This window comes from Adiantum capillus-veneris, chromosome 13 (genome assembly GCF_014529385.1).
Source record: "Adiantum capillus-veneris isolate H3 chromosome 13, ASM1452938v2, whole genome shotgun sequence".
Classification (NCBI taxonomy): domain Eukaryota; kingdom Viridiplantae; phylum Streptophyta; class Polypodiopsida; order Polypodiales; family Pteridaceae; genus Adiantum; species Adiantum capillus-veneris.
The window spans coordinates 98680359-98696145 of NC_140943.1; the positions used below are offsets into that span (position 1 = coordinate 98680359).

General features: G+C 40.5%; 1 protein-coding gene across 2 annotated transcripts in view; it reads right to left on the reverse strand.

The window, feature by feature from the left end:
• Positions 1 to 5726, reverse strand: part of LOC147444506 (protein TIC 22, chloroplastic-like) — a 55886-nt gene extending 50160 nt beyond the window's left edge. For both annotated transcript variants that reach the window (XM_086527100.1, XM_086527099.1), the window contains exons 1-4: positions 5182 to 5726; positions 5029 to 5091; positions 4484 to 4558; positions 3853 to 3909 (exon numbers count right to left, since the gene is read on the reverse strand). In XM_086527100.1, the coding sequence (XP_086383226.1) occupies positions 3853 to 3909; positions 4484 to 4558; positions 5029 to 5091; positions 5182 to 5661 (675 nt within the window). In that variant the 5' untranslated portion in view covers positions 5662 to 5726. The remainder of the gene's footprint in view (positions 1 to 3852; positions 3910 to 4483; positions 4559 to 5028; positions 5092 to 5181) is intronic.
• Between the last annotated feature and the right edge of the window lie 10061 nt (positions 5727 to 15787).

The window sequence follows — 15787 nt, forward strand, 5'->3', positions numbered from 1 at the left end:
ATTTTACTACGCCGGAATATCGAGAGTTCCGATCAAGACGAAAGGAGAAGCTAACTCCTTGATCAAAAGAGCCGAAAGGAGAAGCTAACTCCTAATTGTCCCTCCGAATGACCCTCGGAAATTTTTGAGCTAACTTGAGTTGTTTTGCAGATATACTGTAATCGCGGACAATTACTCTCTTTCAAGAAGGGGAGATGTCACAAACTGCTAACGTGTCAAAGCCCTGAAGAAGGAAGCCAACTTGCAGATGTCGGCCGAGGGGCCTAAACCCTAAGAAGAACAAGTAACAAAAGAAGAAGTCCTACCAACTTATGGGGACCCCGTCTGATGGGGCCCCAAGTGACATATAGGAAATAAAGCAGGACCCACACAGACGCACACCCCAGAAATTGCGTAGCTACTGATGACATGGCAGATTTCTGAAAATCACGCTGGCTTATGACGTGGCAGGTTGTACGGATTTCCGTGATTTACACTGGCAGCTTTTTGGCATTGCTTTTAGACCAGAAGCTTTTGAATTTGAAGGCTTTTCACTGTAATTGCTTTTTAGGCCAAGGGCCTTTAAATATGAGGTTAGGGCCCATTCTCTGGCATGCTTCCTTGCAGAGTCTGGAGTACCAACTTGTACTGTGTTGATGCAATATAAAAAAATACCGTAAGGGGCACCAAGGTTTGGGGCCAATACTCTCTGGGGTGGAATTCCGCCACTCAGTGTCACGTGTCGTCTCTCTCTTTCAGTTCAGTTTTGTTATTGAAGTGTTAAAAGTCTATTTAGTCTGTTCTTTTCTATTGGCACATGGTGCCAGTCCTGTGACATGTAGACAAGCGTTTCCCAACCTACTCGCGCGGTGGTTGGAGAAGGAAGCATCAAGCTTTCTAAGGTGTTATCTTTCACCCCTAGTCCTCGCTCTGAATCGCCATAAACACCGTTTGGGATTCTGTAGAAACGCCCCCATTATCTCAAGCTTCTTTCAACTTGTAGCTCTAATCCCCCATCACTCAATCCCGTTGGGCTCTCACCCTCTCTGACGCCCCTTTCCAGCTCAAAGCTTTGCATCTCAACTTGCACCCCCTTACGCGCACGTAGCTGCCATTTCTCTCCATTGCCACCCCTTCAACACATCATTCGCCCGTTGACGCGCATATCAGCACTTGTCGCCGCGTCCACCTCTCCTATGTGAAGACCCTCTGTCGAATTTGCTTCACCTGTACTAGCATTTGTGATGATCTCTGAAACGAGAAACACTGAGTGACTCGATATGACCCTCGGGTTTTGAACTAACTTGATTGAGTTTTGCAGATGCCAACCAAGGGGCCTAAACCCTAGCAGAAGACAAGGAAAACAGAAGATCTACAAACTTATAGAACATTGGTCGAGTGGCCTAAAAGTCAAGTGGATTAGGATTAAAACATCCTAACCCTAACAACTTACAAAATTTTGTCCAAGAGGGCCTAACTTAAAATAAAGCAGAACACACTCTCACAAGATATTGCATAGAGACATGCTGACATGGCAGCACTGTACGAACTCCTCTGAAAATTGAGAAGGCTGCAGATTTCATGGCAGATTGTACGGATAGCCCTATGGGCGCATGCTTTTGGACCTAAAACTTTTACAAGAGAAGCTTTTCATGTTTAGCTTTTGTACAGGCGAAGGGGCCTTTAAATATCTATGTCAAGCTCTCTCGCTGGCATTCTACCGCATGGAGAAGCAAAGCACGGTCCCAAAGTTGTACCTTTGCAAAGCAATAATAAAGAAATACTAAAAGGGGAGCCAATCTTTGGAGCCAATGAGATCTAGGAGTGGAACACTGCAACTCTCTCTCTCTCTCTCTCTCTCTCTCTCTCTCTCTCTATCAATTATTCAAGTTGTTTTAAGTGATAAAGTGTTGCAGAGCTTTCTAGATTGTGGTCATCTTTATGTTTCTATTCGATCCCTCGCCGAAAGTGATTACAGTGGGATGGTTGGTTCGACCCATATTTCCGACTGTAAATATCCATGCAAGGCCTCATTATGTCAAAGGTGGTCTAGCGCTCCCACCAAGGCAACTACCTTCTTGGAGATGCACCACAACTACAACCCCCGGTATACAATGTTTGCATTTCATATGCTCAAGGCACACGGTCCTTCGTGCAATGGTAGATCCTGCGATTCCCTAAGCCTGTAATGCCTCCTTGGGCAAAACGCTCACACTCACTCCAACACAAGAAAAGAAAAACTCAAGGATTAGAGGATTAGTGCAAAACCAAACTCTGATACGAATGTTAGATGGAATGGAACTGAGAGAGTAGATAGAATCGAGAATTCATAATTCCACCAATCGTTTGTTCTTTCCATGCATTGATTAATGCAACTTTGCATTACCGATGATTCCTTCCAAATACGAGAGAGAGAGAGAGAGAGAGAGAGAGAGAGAGAGACGCACCAATGGGATCCCAATCAACCCTCTCAAGGGCACCCTCACTGATACCGATGTGCTATTTGCTTTAGATTGCCGATCGTCATGGGAATTGACCTAAATCTCTGTGCTCATGATGCCAGATGCCTACCAAAGTGTAGTAATATCTGTCAAAATGTTTGTACAAACTATTTATCTAAGAGAGTTTCAAAATTAAAACACCTTATCTAATGGTCTTGTTTGGGTATGCGACTCCAGCAAACAAGCTCACAATATTGTCGATACAAAATCTTGTCTATACAAAATCTTGTCTACTACGTAGAGAACCTTAGCTCTGAAGACATAGTAGTAGCATGTCCCGACACATAGAGCCATGGGCACGTGACATCATGGTACCATGCCTTAACTGAATCACCATCAAAAACCATTCTCCCATTCCTCATATCAACAATGTCTTGGATTGATTTCATGGATCTTCTTGCTTTATCCGAAATTTGAATTGATCTAAAGAGTGGGTATCATCAAGTTCACATTAAGCCTGAAGATGTTCCAACACCGCCTTTATGTCAGCTTTTGGTCTCCATGAGTTCTTTATTATGCCTATTGGACTTACAAACACAATGGTGACTGGTTACATTCAATCACACAATTGAGCATATTTTATTGGCACATTCTTTGACGACTTCATCATCTTTCCCAATAGTAAAAAAGAGCTTGATGCCACCTTGCCTTGGTTTACCTTGAACATATCATATCTACAAATGGTGTGCACATGGCCCAAGAATAGTTAAGGATGTTCAAGAGTGGCCCATATTGACAATGTACATGAAGTAAGCAATTTCCTTGAGCTTGTTCCTATTTTTTATAGATTATCAAGCACTTTGCCGCTATCGCCTCTCCATAGCATAACTTGAAGAAGAAAGGATATATCTTCGCTCTCCATAGCATACTTGAAGAAGAAAGGAGATATCTTTGCATGGACTTCTAAGAAAATCAATGTTAAACACTTTGTGAACCGGTGAGTCACCTAACAAGGCTACTCTACAACAATACCGAAAACAACAAACTTGAACTTGACAATACATTGAAGCCTAAGCGACACAAGAGTGGCAACGTACCACTCTCTAAAGATGCAGAAGAGAGGAGAGAAGAAATGTATGTAGATGCAAAAAAAGCAAGAGAGAAGAGCGTCAACACTCAAACAAGTGCAAAGTCTAGTGAGCCAGCAGCCCAATATTGCTGATCTAAAGGCCATACATAGGCAAATAGACATCAGCACTGAACACTTTAAACAGCATCATGCATGGCCCTATGATTCAAATGTTTTGTGTATTCAAGAGATATCTCCAAAGAGATTTGAAAATAACATAAGCTTGACCACTAAGTACATGCATAGCACTCGCATCAAAATACCCAAGAAAAAGCATTAATAGCAGGCAAGAAAAAAGGGTACCTGGAAAACAGGAACACCATCAAATGCTTTTGTTTTGTCTCCCGACTTTACTTTTGTCTACAAGGCAGAAACACAAACACCTTATTAAAAAAGAAATAAGACTATACATTAATACTAACTTCCCATTTTATTCAAAAACATGAGCTCATGAAGATTGTGATTATGTTCTTCAATTGTGTACCTTATGTTGACAACATTCAAACAGCTTTGTACACCTCAATCTCCCTCAGAGCTAGGACAAAGTTAACATAAGATATGATAAAAAGTTGTAACTCACACATCTTCTGTATTTAAATGCACACCATTTTGACTCGCAATTGAAGTACCAAGTGGCTTGATAAAGCCTAAGGTTTGCACCCACGGGTTTTTTATGAATGCCTAAACTGTTTCTACATTGTACTTAAGAAGTGCCTCAATTTACAACTGTTTACCTTGAGAGTTCCATAGACGGAAGCAAATTTCACGTGAATTTGAGTGTGAAGACTCTTTCCATCTCCTTTAAAGGAGGAACGCAAATAAAGCATCGAGTTGCACCCAAAATCAGATAATTTATTCAACTGAAAGCTTAATGGGAAGCAGACAAAAAAGTTGCATACTGAAGTCATATCACTACTTCAACACGAAAGCTCACCTCAATAGCGTTCTTTACTTGAACAGGATCGGGTAAAAACCTGAAGGCGATCCCCTCCGCAGAGAGTTTGTAAACCTAACAATGGTAAGGGAAAGTAGAAGGGTCTTAAAAACTGTTATTATGAATGGGTATACAAACTACTATGAATGGATGGGTATACACACACTTATACATTCAATTGTTGCCACACCAATTTCTGGTATGTCGATCTTATTTTCATGAGCAATGTTGAGCTATCAATGAGCACATGCTAAATTATGGCCAGGGTGAATCCATCTTTGTGTGTCTGAGAGAAGCACTCCTAGAACACTGGGTTCATAATGTTTCTTAACACCTTTACAAATTTCATAGGAAATATAGTGAGCACATTGGATTGGGATGTGATAAAGTAAAACAGAACACAAGAACAACATAAACCCAGATACTTACACATTGGATGTGGCACATACACTTGCATATACACAAAACAGACTCAGAAGTCCATATAGTTAGAAGCCTAAGCAAGCTGAGCCTCTTCCATGAGATGAAAGCAAAAAGAGCCATACCTTCTCAAGGGGGACAGACACAACCCTGGCTTCCCGTCCGAGTACTGGTTCCCGATCTCTGACCTGTCCAGCTATGAGACATCACAGTTCGAGAATGGCAGGGGGGAAGAAAAGATAGAACAAAGTTTCACAATAGGACAAGAGTATACACACCTGAGTCAGAAGAGCCTCTGCATCCTGCTGCCTAAAACAAAGAAGGCTGAGCGACTTGGAGCCTTCCGGGTCAGAGACGAGCACGAACTCATTGCCAGAATTGCTCACGGTGTAAACAGGCACACCTTCAAGGGTTTTGGACACCTGCTCTTGACTGAGGGCAACGTCAAATAGGTGGCGAGACTCGCCTGCATCCTCGCTGCAGGGGGGGGACGAAGAGAGGCTTGCAAAGCACGGCATAAATGAAGGGTTATAACGACTCTTCGGACGTGGACTCCATTGATTCCATGTGGGTCCTGCTGCCGCAGAAACTGCTCGTTGCGTGATTTCTTCTTGAAAACGAAATAACGGCTTTGCAGCGCCCACGATAGCATCGCCAAGACCTGTCAAATGCTTCTGCAGGAGCTGACCCATGTCTGGAAGATGGAAAGGAATACGTGAGAGCTGTCCATGACTACAAGGGCTTCCTCGTCCAGCCATAGCTGCTGCTTATCAACATGCAACAAGCAAAAGGCAAATGTAATATTCGGCTTATTTTTGTCTAGCGATACGAGTTCACAACTTTCTTTGATCCCACAAATCAAAATGCAATACGACTATTCGGCTTATTTTTGTACCTGCGATACGAGTTCAAAACTTGGTTGTGTGTTTGATTTCGTTCGAGTCCAATCATTAATCATTAATCATTAATATATACAAAGTTTGAATGTGCGGTTCCTAGCTCTCTTCTATGTACGATATTTTGCATGTGTTTGCACGCCCTTTACGCATCCAAGACTCCATGCAACCTCGTTGCAGGTTAGCTAATTGACTTTCCATCTCCATCCCACCTTCTCAACCTCTTTATGACCAAGCAAATCTACTAACATAATATGGCGGAAGGGGGAGCCCTTTACACGTGTCGTAATCTGCAACTTGAAGGCTAAAGTCCAAAACTAAAAAAAAGCCCGTTCACATGCGATAAAGAGGGAGAGAAGGGGGGAGAGAGAGGCCGTCGAAGGCGACCGGCCATACTAGTAAGGTCTTAATGATGGGCTTGCTTCCCATATCACAACAGTTGGAGGTACTATGGCCCTGCAAATACATGAAAAACATCACATACACAAGGAAATCTACACATATACTTGCAACCATGATCCCTGGCGAGGCACGCTATCTGGGAAGCATACAAATGGAAAGAAAGAAGGAGAGACCAAGAGAGAAGAGAGTATGCGACATGCGCACCAGTTAGACAAGACTGCTATGTATGCACGAAGAAATAGAAGAGGAGGGAGAAGATAAGTGACACCAACACTAGGGCAAAAGCTATTCCCCCTACATGGGTCCCTCAATGAACTCATGTGAGCCTATTTATAAATTCCATAAATGTTACAACAATAGAGAGAGGGTTAATAAATAGAGACAATAGTAGAGCCTTATATGTGAGCATCTCACGTCATCATTAGATAATGAAAGATGTTTTCCACATGTCAGTCCTACAGTAAATATATGTTGATGTGCTATAAATAAATAACATTACATACTCGTTCGTTGTTAAGAAATCAATTGTCCTTAGTTGTTATGTTATCAATTGGCAAGTCATAATTTATCAAAAACTGTAGTTAAAATTAAGCATCTTGGACATAATATATCAACACAAAAACTTACAAACTTAAACAAGATTTGCTTATGCCTTGAGTCATCTACATACTGCATATTCTAATGTCTCAATACAACTAGCAAACGCAGTATATATTATATCTTGACACTCCAGGATATCATTGGTCACAAGTCTGCATCCAACAACAAATACCATATCGATGTCATCATCATAAATTCTTCAACAAGATAGAACAAGTCCAAATCCACATCAACATAAACCTCAAATCACACTATCAGCATTGGTGGCTAGCCACTACCGTATGATTTTATAACTGGAGTTAGTTAAAACGGCGAAACGACACCAAATGGGCATGCTGCCTAAACAGCAAATATGCATCGAGGCTAACAAAATCACACTATTAGCATGGGTGGCTAGCCCACCAGTATGATTTCCATTATATACTCAAGTTAATAAAATCACACTATTAGCATTGGTGGCTAGCCATTATAGTATGATTTTATAATTGGTGCCGGTTAAAACAGCGAATCGACACCAAATGAGCATGCTGCCTAAATCGCAAATATGCATCGAGGTCATGCCATTGAAACCAACAAATATGTCCGTGCTATCTAAACCGACAAATCTGCATTGAGCTTGTGTGGCTTAAACCAGCATCTCTGCATTTCTAGTTAGTGCTGCCAAAATGGAAAATCAAAAGGAAAATTTACACTGCTTAAATCGGCAAATCTACGTACACATGACCAATGGACACGGCATGGCATAAGCTACAACGTATTTATTTCTTAATTGACTTGAAAATTTGAGCAATCTTCAGCAAGGAAAAACTTACAACCTTAGTATCCAATGTTCCAATTCATGACTACTTATCTCTATGGCACGACTTTACTTGCAAACATTATAGCTTGAGAATGGACTAGCTAAGATGAACATTATGCAATAAATCAACTAAATGGAATAGATGAATCTAGAAGAACTTATCAAGATGTATGAGATTAGAGATGTACATGATCTTTTTGGTTCAAATCACCTATCCACTTGAGTTTGGAGTAACCCTACCTAGTTGTGTCACCAGGAGGAGTATAACCTGAAAGATTTTGTGCATTTTTAATTGGGTGTTGATTGAATTACCGCCTTTCTTGTATATAAAGCTATATAGTAAAAACTTCACAACTAAAAACAACAAACATAACCGTCTTTCTCCTATGAAATTACGATAGGACATGAAAGTTATTGAAGTTGTCCAAATCTATAAGGTCCTACAAATCTGTTAAAACAATGATATTAGCTTGAATGACTAATACATGATGGTATCTTCGAAGCTTCACAGCATCTAAGGTCTTAATGTACTTAAAATTGCATCGAGACAACTAACAAGCACAATCTATAATAAATTTGAGTGAATTTATGCTCTACAATATTCAAGTGTAACTATGCTTGAACCCATTTTTTGTTATATTTCAACTCTTCTTCAAGGAACCCAATTCTGTGCTATTTTGTTGATAAAATCAATGCTTAAATTTGGTACTTATTGGTTTGTCATGGCTTTCTAGTAAAGCCCTATAATATATATATATATATATATATATATATATATATATATATATATATATATATATATATATATATATATATATATATATATATATATATATATATATATATATATATATATCACAACAAGTCCAATAAGGGCCACTATTAAAAATCTCAATATGGAAAATCAATCACCAAAAGTAAAAATAGAAATATGGAAATCCCTTACTTTTTTTTATAGATGTGGATGTGGGGAGTTTGGACAAATGCATGTATCAACCACAAATAGTGACGCCCTATTGAGTTGGTGCCTTTACGATGCAAAGTGAGGCGTTCATGATGCAGGACCGTTGTACTAGCTCCCTCAAACTAGCACTACCCTCAGTTTAATGCACAATTCATGTAGGCTGCAGAGCAGCCCAGTCAACCAACAGTGCCCACTCAAGCCCCAACTCATCTACCCATAGCATTTCATGCTCTAAATTTGTATCCATTCTATGTGAGGGCTATGAACTCTGCTCGTGTGTGCAGGGAAGGGGAAGAGCAAGTAAGAAGGGGGAAACACCACACTTGAGAACCTTTATTGCTTTTGTACAATGTACAAGGGTTAGTAAAGGGGTTGATGTGATTAGGGCTAGTCAAATCGGGTGGCCACGAGCCTTTACCCAACAATCTCCTACTTAGGCCAATGTGGTCGTAAATGGCGATGACTAAAACTAGTATGTACAAACGTGAAAGTATGTTCGCTTCACCCTTGTACAAATATGTTTACACTACACCCATTAACTCAATGTAGCATGTAAATTTCTCCATAGCCATTCTCTTTTTAAGAGCATCTGTTGGGTTGTCATTAGTGTGCCACCTCAATGTGTTTGACTTGAAGTGAAACACGAGATTCCTTGGCAAAGTAATGGCACTCTGACTATCACAATGCAAAATTGAAACTTGTTGAATGTCTAAAACTTCCACTAAACATGCCAACCATATAGCTTCCTTGTTGGCATCTGGCGTTGTAGAATACTCAACGTCTGTAGTGGAAGAAGACAGATAATCTTGGAAAGATGGTCTCCATGAAATGGCTCTTCCTGCAAATATAAAAATGTAGCCATATGTAGATCTCCTACTGTCTGTGCAACTTGCATAATCTATGTTTGTGTAAGCAACAATTGATGCATCACTATTACCAAAGCATAAACATCTACTCATTGTACCCCTTCAAGTATCCAAGGATTAAGTTTCACCGCTATCCAATGTTGCTTGCCAGTATTAGCCATATACCGACTAACCACTCCCACTGCAAAAGCAATGTTTTGCCTCATAGCTACCAAAGCATACATAAAGATTGCCTACAACTAAAGAAAATGGCACACTTGCCATTTTTGCTCTCTCAACATCTGATTTGGGAGAATCTTCCTTGCTAAGTTTCAAATATGATGAAAGTGGGGTACTCACTGCCTTCCCCCCCTACATATTAAAACATTGCAAGATCTTGTGAATATAGGATTTTTGAGACAACTCAAGAATTCCCTTTTTCTTGTCTCTCTTGATATGCATACCAAGAAAATGATTTGCTTTGTCCAAATTCTTCATAGCAAAGTTTTTGCTCAACATTTACTTCAATTTGGAAATCTTCTTAGTGCACTTTCCTGTAATGAGCATGTCATCTATCTATAAAATGAGAATGACTAAAGAACCATCACTAAGTTTCTTTATATACAAATAGTGATATTATTGATTCCTTCTAAAACCCTGGGACTACATAAAAGTGTCAAGCTTTTGATACCACTACCTTGAACCCTATTTTAAGCCATAAAGTACTTTTTTGAGTTTGCATACAAGCTTCTCTCTGCTAGGTTGTTCAAAATCTTCAGTTTGCTCCGTGTAAACATCTTCTTCTAGATCCTCATGAAGAAAAGATGTCTTCGTATCCATTCGGATGAGTTCCATGTCCTCAATGGCTATTAAACTAAGCATTGTGTGCAGTGTAGTCATCTTGACTACAAGTGAGAAGATTTCATCGAAATCAACTTCCATCTACTGCTTATCTCCCTTAGCAACCAATCTAGCCATGTACTTAGGTTTGGGATCATCGATGTAAACTTCTTCTTTTAATCCCATTTGCAAGGTAAGGATTGCTTGCCTTCTGGAAATTTAACCAAGTCCCATGTCTCATTGTTAACGATCGAGTTGTACTCAGTTTGCATGGCCTAGTGCTCCCACTTGACCTTGTCATCCATTTGCATGGCTTCTTTATAACAATATGGCTTGCCGCAGTCGATCAACATAACATAGTCCCCAACCCTGGTTGAAACTGCTCAGGTGTGTATGATTGTAACATTTAATGGCCTAATAACTTATGTGTAGCGGAAATTAGCATGAACATAGTGGGCATTTCATTAGAATAGATTCCTAATGAGAATTACAAGAGTGCTTGGGTGGGGAGAGCAACAAAAAGCATAACACCTAGTTAGATAGCATCAACAATACTTTCAAAAGAGAGAGAAATTAAGCTATTGACAACATTTGAGGACCGGATTTGGATGGAGCCGGTCCCCCCTCCAAAAGGCTTTGTATTATGGTTTCTCCCATCAAGAGAGACATTGTACAATACAATTCTTTGTGTTTCTTCAAGACTAGCTAGTGCAATGAAGATGGAAGCTTCATGCACTAAGCAAAACACTTAATCAAACACAACTTGAATTATCCCCGTTCTCAGACCCAAGACCTCACACACCTTCGAAGATGGTGAGAGCTAGCAGGGTATGAGAGTAGATTGAGAGGAAGAAGCAGTATCTTACGAGAAAGATGTACATCTCCTCACATAATCACTCATATTAACATAGCTTAGCTTAGTAATTAGCTTGGTAGAGAAGATGAGCATGCATTGAAGCTTGGCTCTTGGTTGGATTTGCATCCACATGCCAAGAGAGTGTTGATGTAGGCTTCTATCTCACAAGCTTGGAGTAGGTGATGAGCTCTCCATTAAAGCTTGGGAGGAGATAGAGTATTCTTTCTTCACACATGGTCAAGTGTGATTGTGTGTGTGTCAATACCAAGCAAAAATCAGCCCCCCCTCTCTCTTGGGCGAGCCCTTCCTGCTAAATTGGTCTGGCTTTTGCCTCATTGGACCTCCCCAAGTCAAGCCAATGGGTGTTAAGCAGCATAAGAGATAGCCTTCTGACATGTGTCCCCCTTTCCCCTTTTGTGAGAGCTTTAGGTAATTAAATAATTAAACTAAACTCTCATTGGACCCCTTTGCCTCCTGGCCAATAGGAATCAGGCACACCTTGTGGGCATATGGCCTAGGGAGCTGACATGTGTCCCTAATTCCCTTTGTGTAAAGGGAGCCTGTGTGTGTGTGTGTGGCTTTCTCTCTCATCCCCTACTAAATGGGCTCGCCCCCTCCTTTGTAGGCTTTGAAGAAGACTTTTGTACACAAACTAAGCATCCAATTTTCCCTAGGGTTGACCTTTTGGACACAACCTTTGAATTTTGGAACCTTAGCATTTTGGAAGTCTTAATGGGCTGAACCTTAAGGTCTTTTTAGCCCATTGTTGCACATGGCTCTTTTGTAGATGGCCCCCCCTTTGGATCCCTATTTTCTCTCCTTTGGATCCCTACTGTGGTCGGTCTGCTAGCTTAACCAATATTCTAGCTTTTTCTCCCCTGGCCTTCCCCACATTAAATGATCAGTTTAATATGAGAAAATCATTTAAGAGAATTAGATATTGATTATTATGACATTACCTCTCTCTTGAAATCATAGTCGTCCTCGACTATGGTGTAGAGAAGATAAAGCATGTTCATGAGTCCTTTTCTTAGCGGGTAGAGGATCCCTATGTTACCCTACGACATCATTCCATAATGGATGACTAGTCCATTTGGCGCTTGTTGAGCCAGCAGAGCCAGCAGAGGATCACACCCACATTTTTGCTCACACTCATCATTTTTGTAACCATTGATTGTAATAAATGTCTTTCCGACATTGATTTTGAATTGAGCCATTCATTAAGTAACGGGACTCAATTGAGTTTCCAGCTTGTAATCCCGAAGTAATTTCACTCGCTGATGTAATTAGTTAGAGATGTTCTCACCTCCAAGGCTAATGTATATAAGCCAAAGTTTTGTAACCTAAAAAGAGATTCAGATTATTAATCAAGGTGAGTTTTTGAGCGCCGTGACTGTGTCTGAGAGAGAGAGAGAGAGAGAGAGAGAGAGAGAGAGAGAGAGAGAGAGAGAGAGAGAGAGTCTTATCTACTTGCTACGCGAGCTACGGAGCCGCCATTGGAGAAGCGACACCGCCATTGTGTTAGCAACGGCGAGAGCTACGCACTGATACCAAGAGTGCGTGCTATCGGCTTCTATGTGTGGTAAGTTCCTACGAGCTTCGGTGTGAGTTTTCTTCCAACTCGTGTGTCGGAATAGAGCATGCAGCATATCTATAGAACCACAACGAGTAGAGCTACACATTAGTACCATCGGGGTCAAGTTTCGGTCACCTGTATTTTTCGGCCTGTCTTCATATGCGTTTACCGCACGGAGTGGTTATAGGTTGATTTTGCAGTTCAAGTCTTTAGGGTGTTGTTCTTACCTAGTGCATAGACTTCCCCTTGAGTTTGAGATTGATTCAATGATTCTAGATCCTGTTTCGTATAGCATTCGTTCGTAGTACGGATTTCAGTCACTTGCGTATTTTAGAACTTAGATTTGATTTCCTTAGTAGTGATTGTCATTAGAAGGTCGAGTAGGTGATTTGACACCCACCTAGTTGTTTCCATGCGCCTGCGGGTCAAGCTCCGTCCTCGTCTGACAAATTCTGTTGTTGGTTGAGTTCTCGCTATTTAGCTTCCGCTAGCGGCGTAACCGCCTTAACATTTGGCGCCGCTGTCGGGGACGAGAGCCCTAAGTAGGTGACCTTAGACTAATCCTACGAGGTGAGTCGTATAAACTACTTTGTATACTTTAGTTAGAAAAGATCTAGGAGTGGTGGACTCCGAAGATATTGAGAGATACTAGGAAGTGGGGTATTCCTGGGTCTTCCGTGTTGACAGTATTTTTAGTTTAGCTTAGATTTGTTTGTTGTTTTGTTGGTGTTGTGTAGTTGTTGATAGAAGAAGAATTTGCTAGTCCGTGAGTGACAGTGGATATCTTTAAAATCACAATTACCAAACCCATTTTATGATTAGGAATAGCTTAGGTAGGACTTCATTTGATCATGATCTAGAGCTAGTAATCATTGGAGTATTTGCTTGATATGGTTGATTGCATGTTAGATCACTAAACCGTCAAGTTAGTAGTGAAACTTGCAATAAACAAAAGTCAGAGAAATTTTCTGTGTATCTGGGAGTTGTTGAGCACTAGAGACAGCTTTAGGAAGGATTCTGTGCCAAAAAACTAGAGATCTGCAACTTTAGACATCATACCCGTATGATGTCTAAATGACCAAACAGAGACCAAAACAAAAATTTTGACTTTACCAGAGTGTTCAAAAGGGGGGTTATACCCTAATTTCAACTTAAAACAAGAGCATTAACACTCAAAGAAACCCAAAAAGACAAGTCGGAGTCCAAGAAACGCAAAGAAGAGGAAATTTTGGATTCAGATCTTGTTTTTACATTCAAACCTAACAAAAACACTTGAAGCTCAATTATAAACATTGAAGAAGGCTTAAAACCAAGAATAGTCAAAATCTGGGACAAAAGACATCATACGCGTATAATGTTTTTTAGCACATCCACTGCTTATTTTTTATATCTGACCTGACAAGATTGTTGCAAGCATTGTAGGAAGCATAAATATCAAGTTTTGACCCAAATTGATGAAAAAGACATCATACGCGTATAATGTCTTTGACCTAATTTTGGACATATTTTGATACTTTGCCAACATAGATCCATTGTAATAGCTGTCTAGAGGTTATATTTCAAGTTTCATCCCATTTGGATCACAATTGACCCAAAAAAACAAGTCAAAAGCGGAAAATTGCCAAGAAAAGCCTAAATTACCCATAACTTGCTCAAACAGAGTTCAAACTAAATTTTGTGAGTGGAAAGAGCATAAGGGAGCTACTGAGAGTGAGCATAACCAAAATAGTCTAAATCTGTGAAAAAAGACATCATACGCGTATAATGTCTTTTTCAGCATAACTGCAATAAAATTCTCACTTGATGAAACAGAAGTTGTCCAACTGACAAGATTAAACAATTGACAAAGTATCAATCAGTTTGGATCAATTCTGACCACAAAAACTTGAGGAAAACAAATTGCCGAGATGGAAAAGTTAAAGTCCTTTAGGGGAATTGATGAATTTGAGATCGGGCAGGAACCTCCAGAATAACCAACCAAAACAAGGGGAACCAACAAGTGTCATATCAACCGAGGGAAGTGTAAACCAAAGTTGGGTGCAACCATTAGAGCCGATCTTTGAAGGAAGTGTCTCTGATACTTCTTCGGAGATCTCTTACGAGATTTTCACCGAACACTTGGAACACTTGAACCTGAACAACTGAGAAAATATGGCAGCAGGATCATCAAACCCTTCCGCCACAATGAAGCTATTGTTCATAAAATATCAGTACGACAATGAGCAAGGTGCCAAGATCTACAAGGATGGAATGGACCGCTATTGTGTGAAGATAGAAGATAGACCTAGTGAGTTCAAGGACTTAGTGCCTGTGAGCTATAGCGGAGATAGATATCTAGATGACGAGGGTACCATGTACTTGGTAGTCCTAAACCCTAACATTGTGGACAAGTGGGGTTTGATGGGTACCAAAGCCAAAGTAGATGAAGAACTTGAGGAGAAAGCACCAATAATGAACTTCCCTGATGCGAGGTTAAGAAGAGAAAATGAAACTACAAGGATCAACAGTGATAACATCTATGTGGGGCTATACAAATATAATAATGGGGAGCAGGATCTCTATTATAGATGTGAAGAACCCTACACTGGAGAGTTGACAGACCGAAAAAGACTTTATGTCTTTACCTACACAAAGGGATCGGAAGTGAAAATTGCCGCTTACGACAAGTATGGGAGGCAATACTCAACAATGGGCAAGAAAGAATTAGAAGGATATACATACTTTGGGGGACCACTACATCAGTATTATGTTACTTCTAGCTCACAAAGACCAGCACCAACAAATAGAGTGCAAAACCCAATGACGACAGGAGGACAAAGAACTCAGGCTGCTGACTCTTTCAGTCAACCTCAGTACTCGAAACCCGGACCAATGGGATCATTACATTCCAGAGAGTCAATGGATACGAATCTAGGTAGTGCAGTTCCAATCCCCACGTATACCACTCCAGGTCTAAGGTTCGAAGCGGAACCATCACAGATTAGAGCAGGGCAGGGGAACCGACAAGGGTAACCCATGAAGTCCATGATGCTAGAGAAAGCTTTAGTCGGGACACAGGAGCAATGAGATTGGTAGCAGAACATAGACGTATGAGACCATCTCAAGT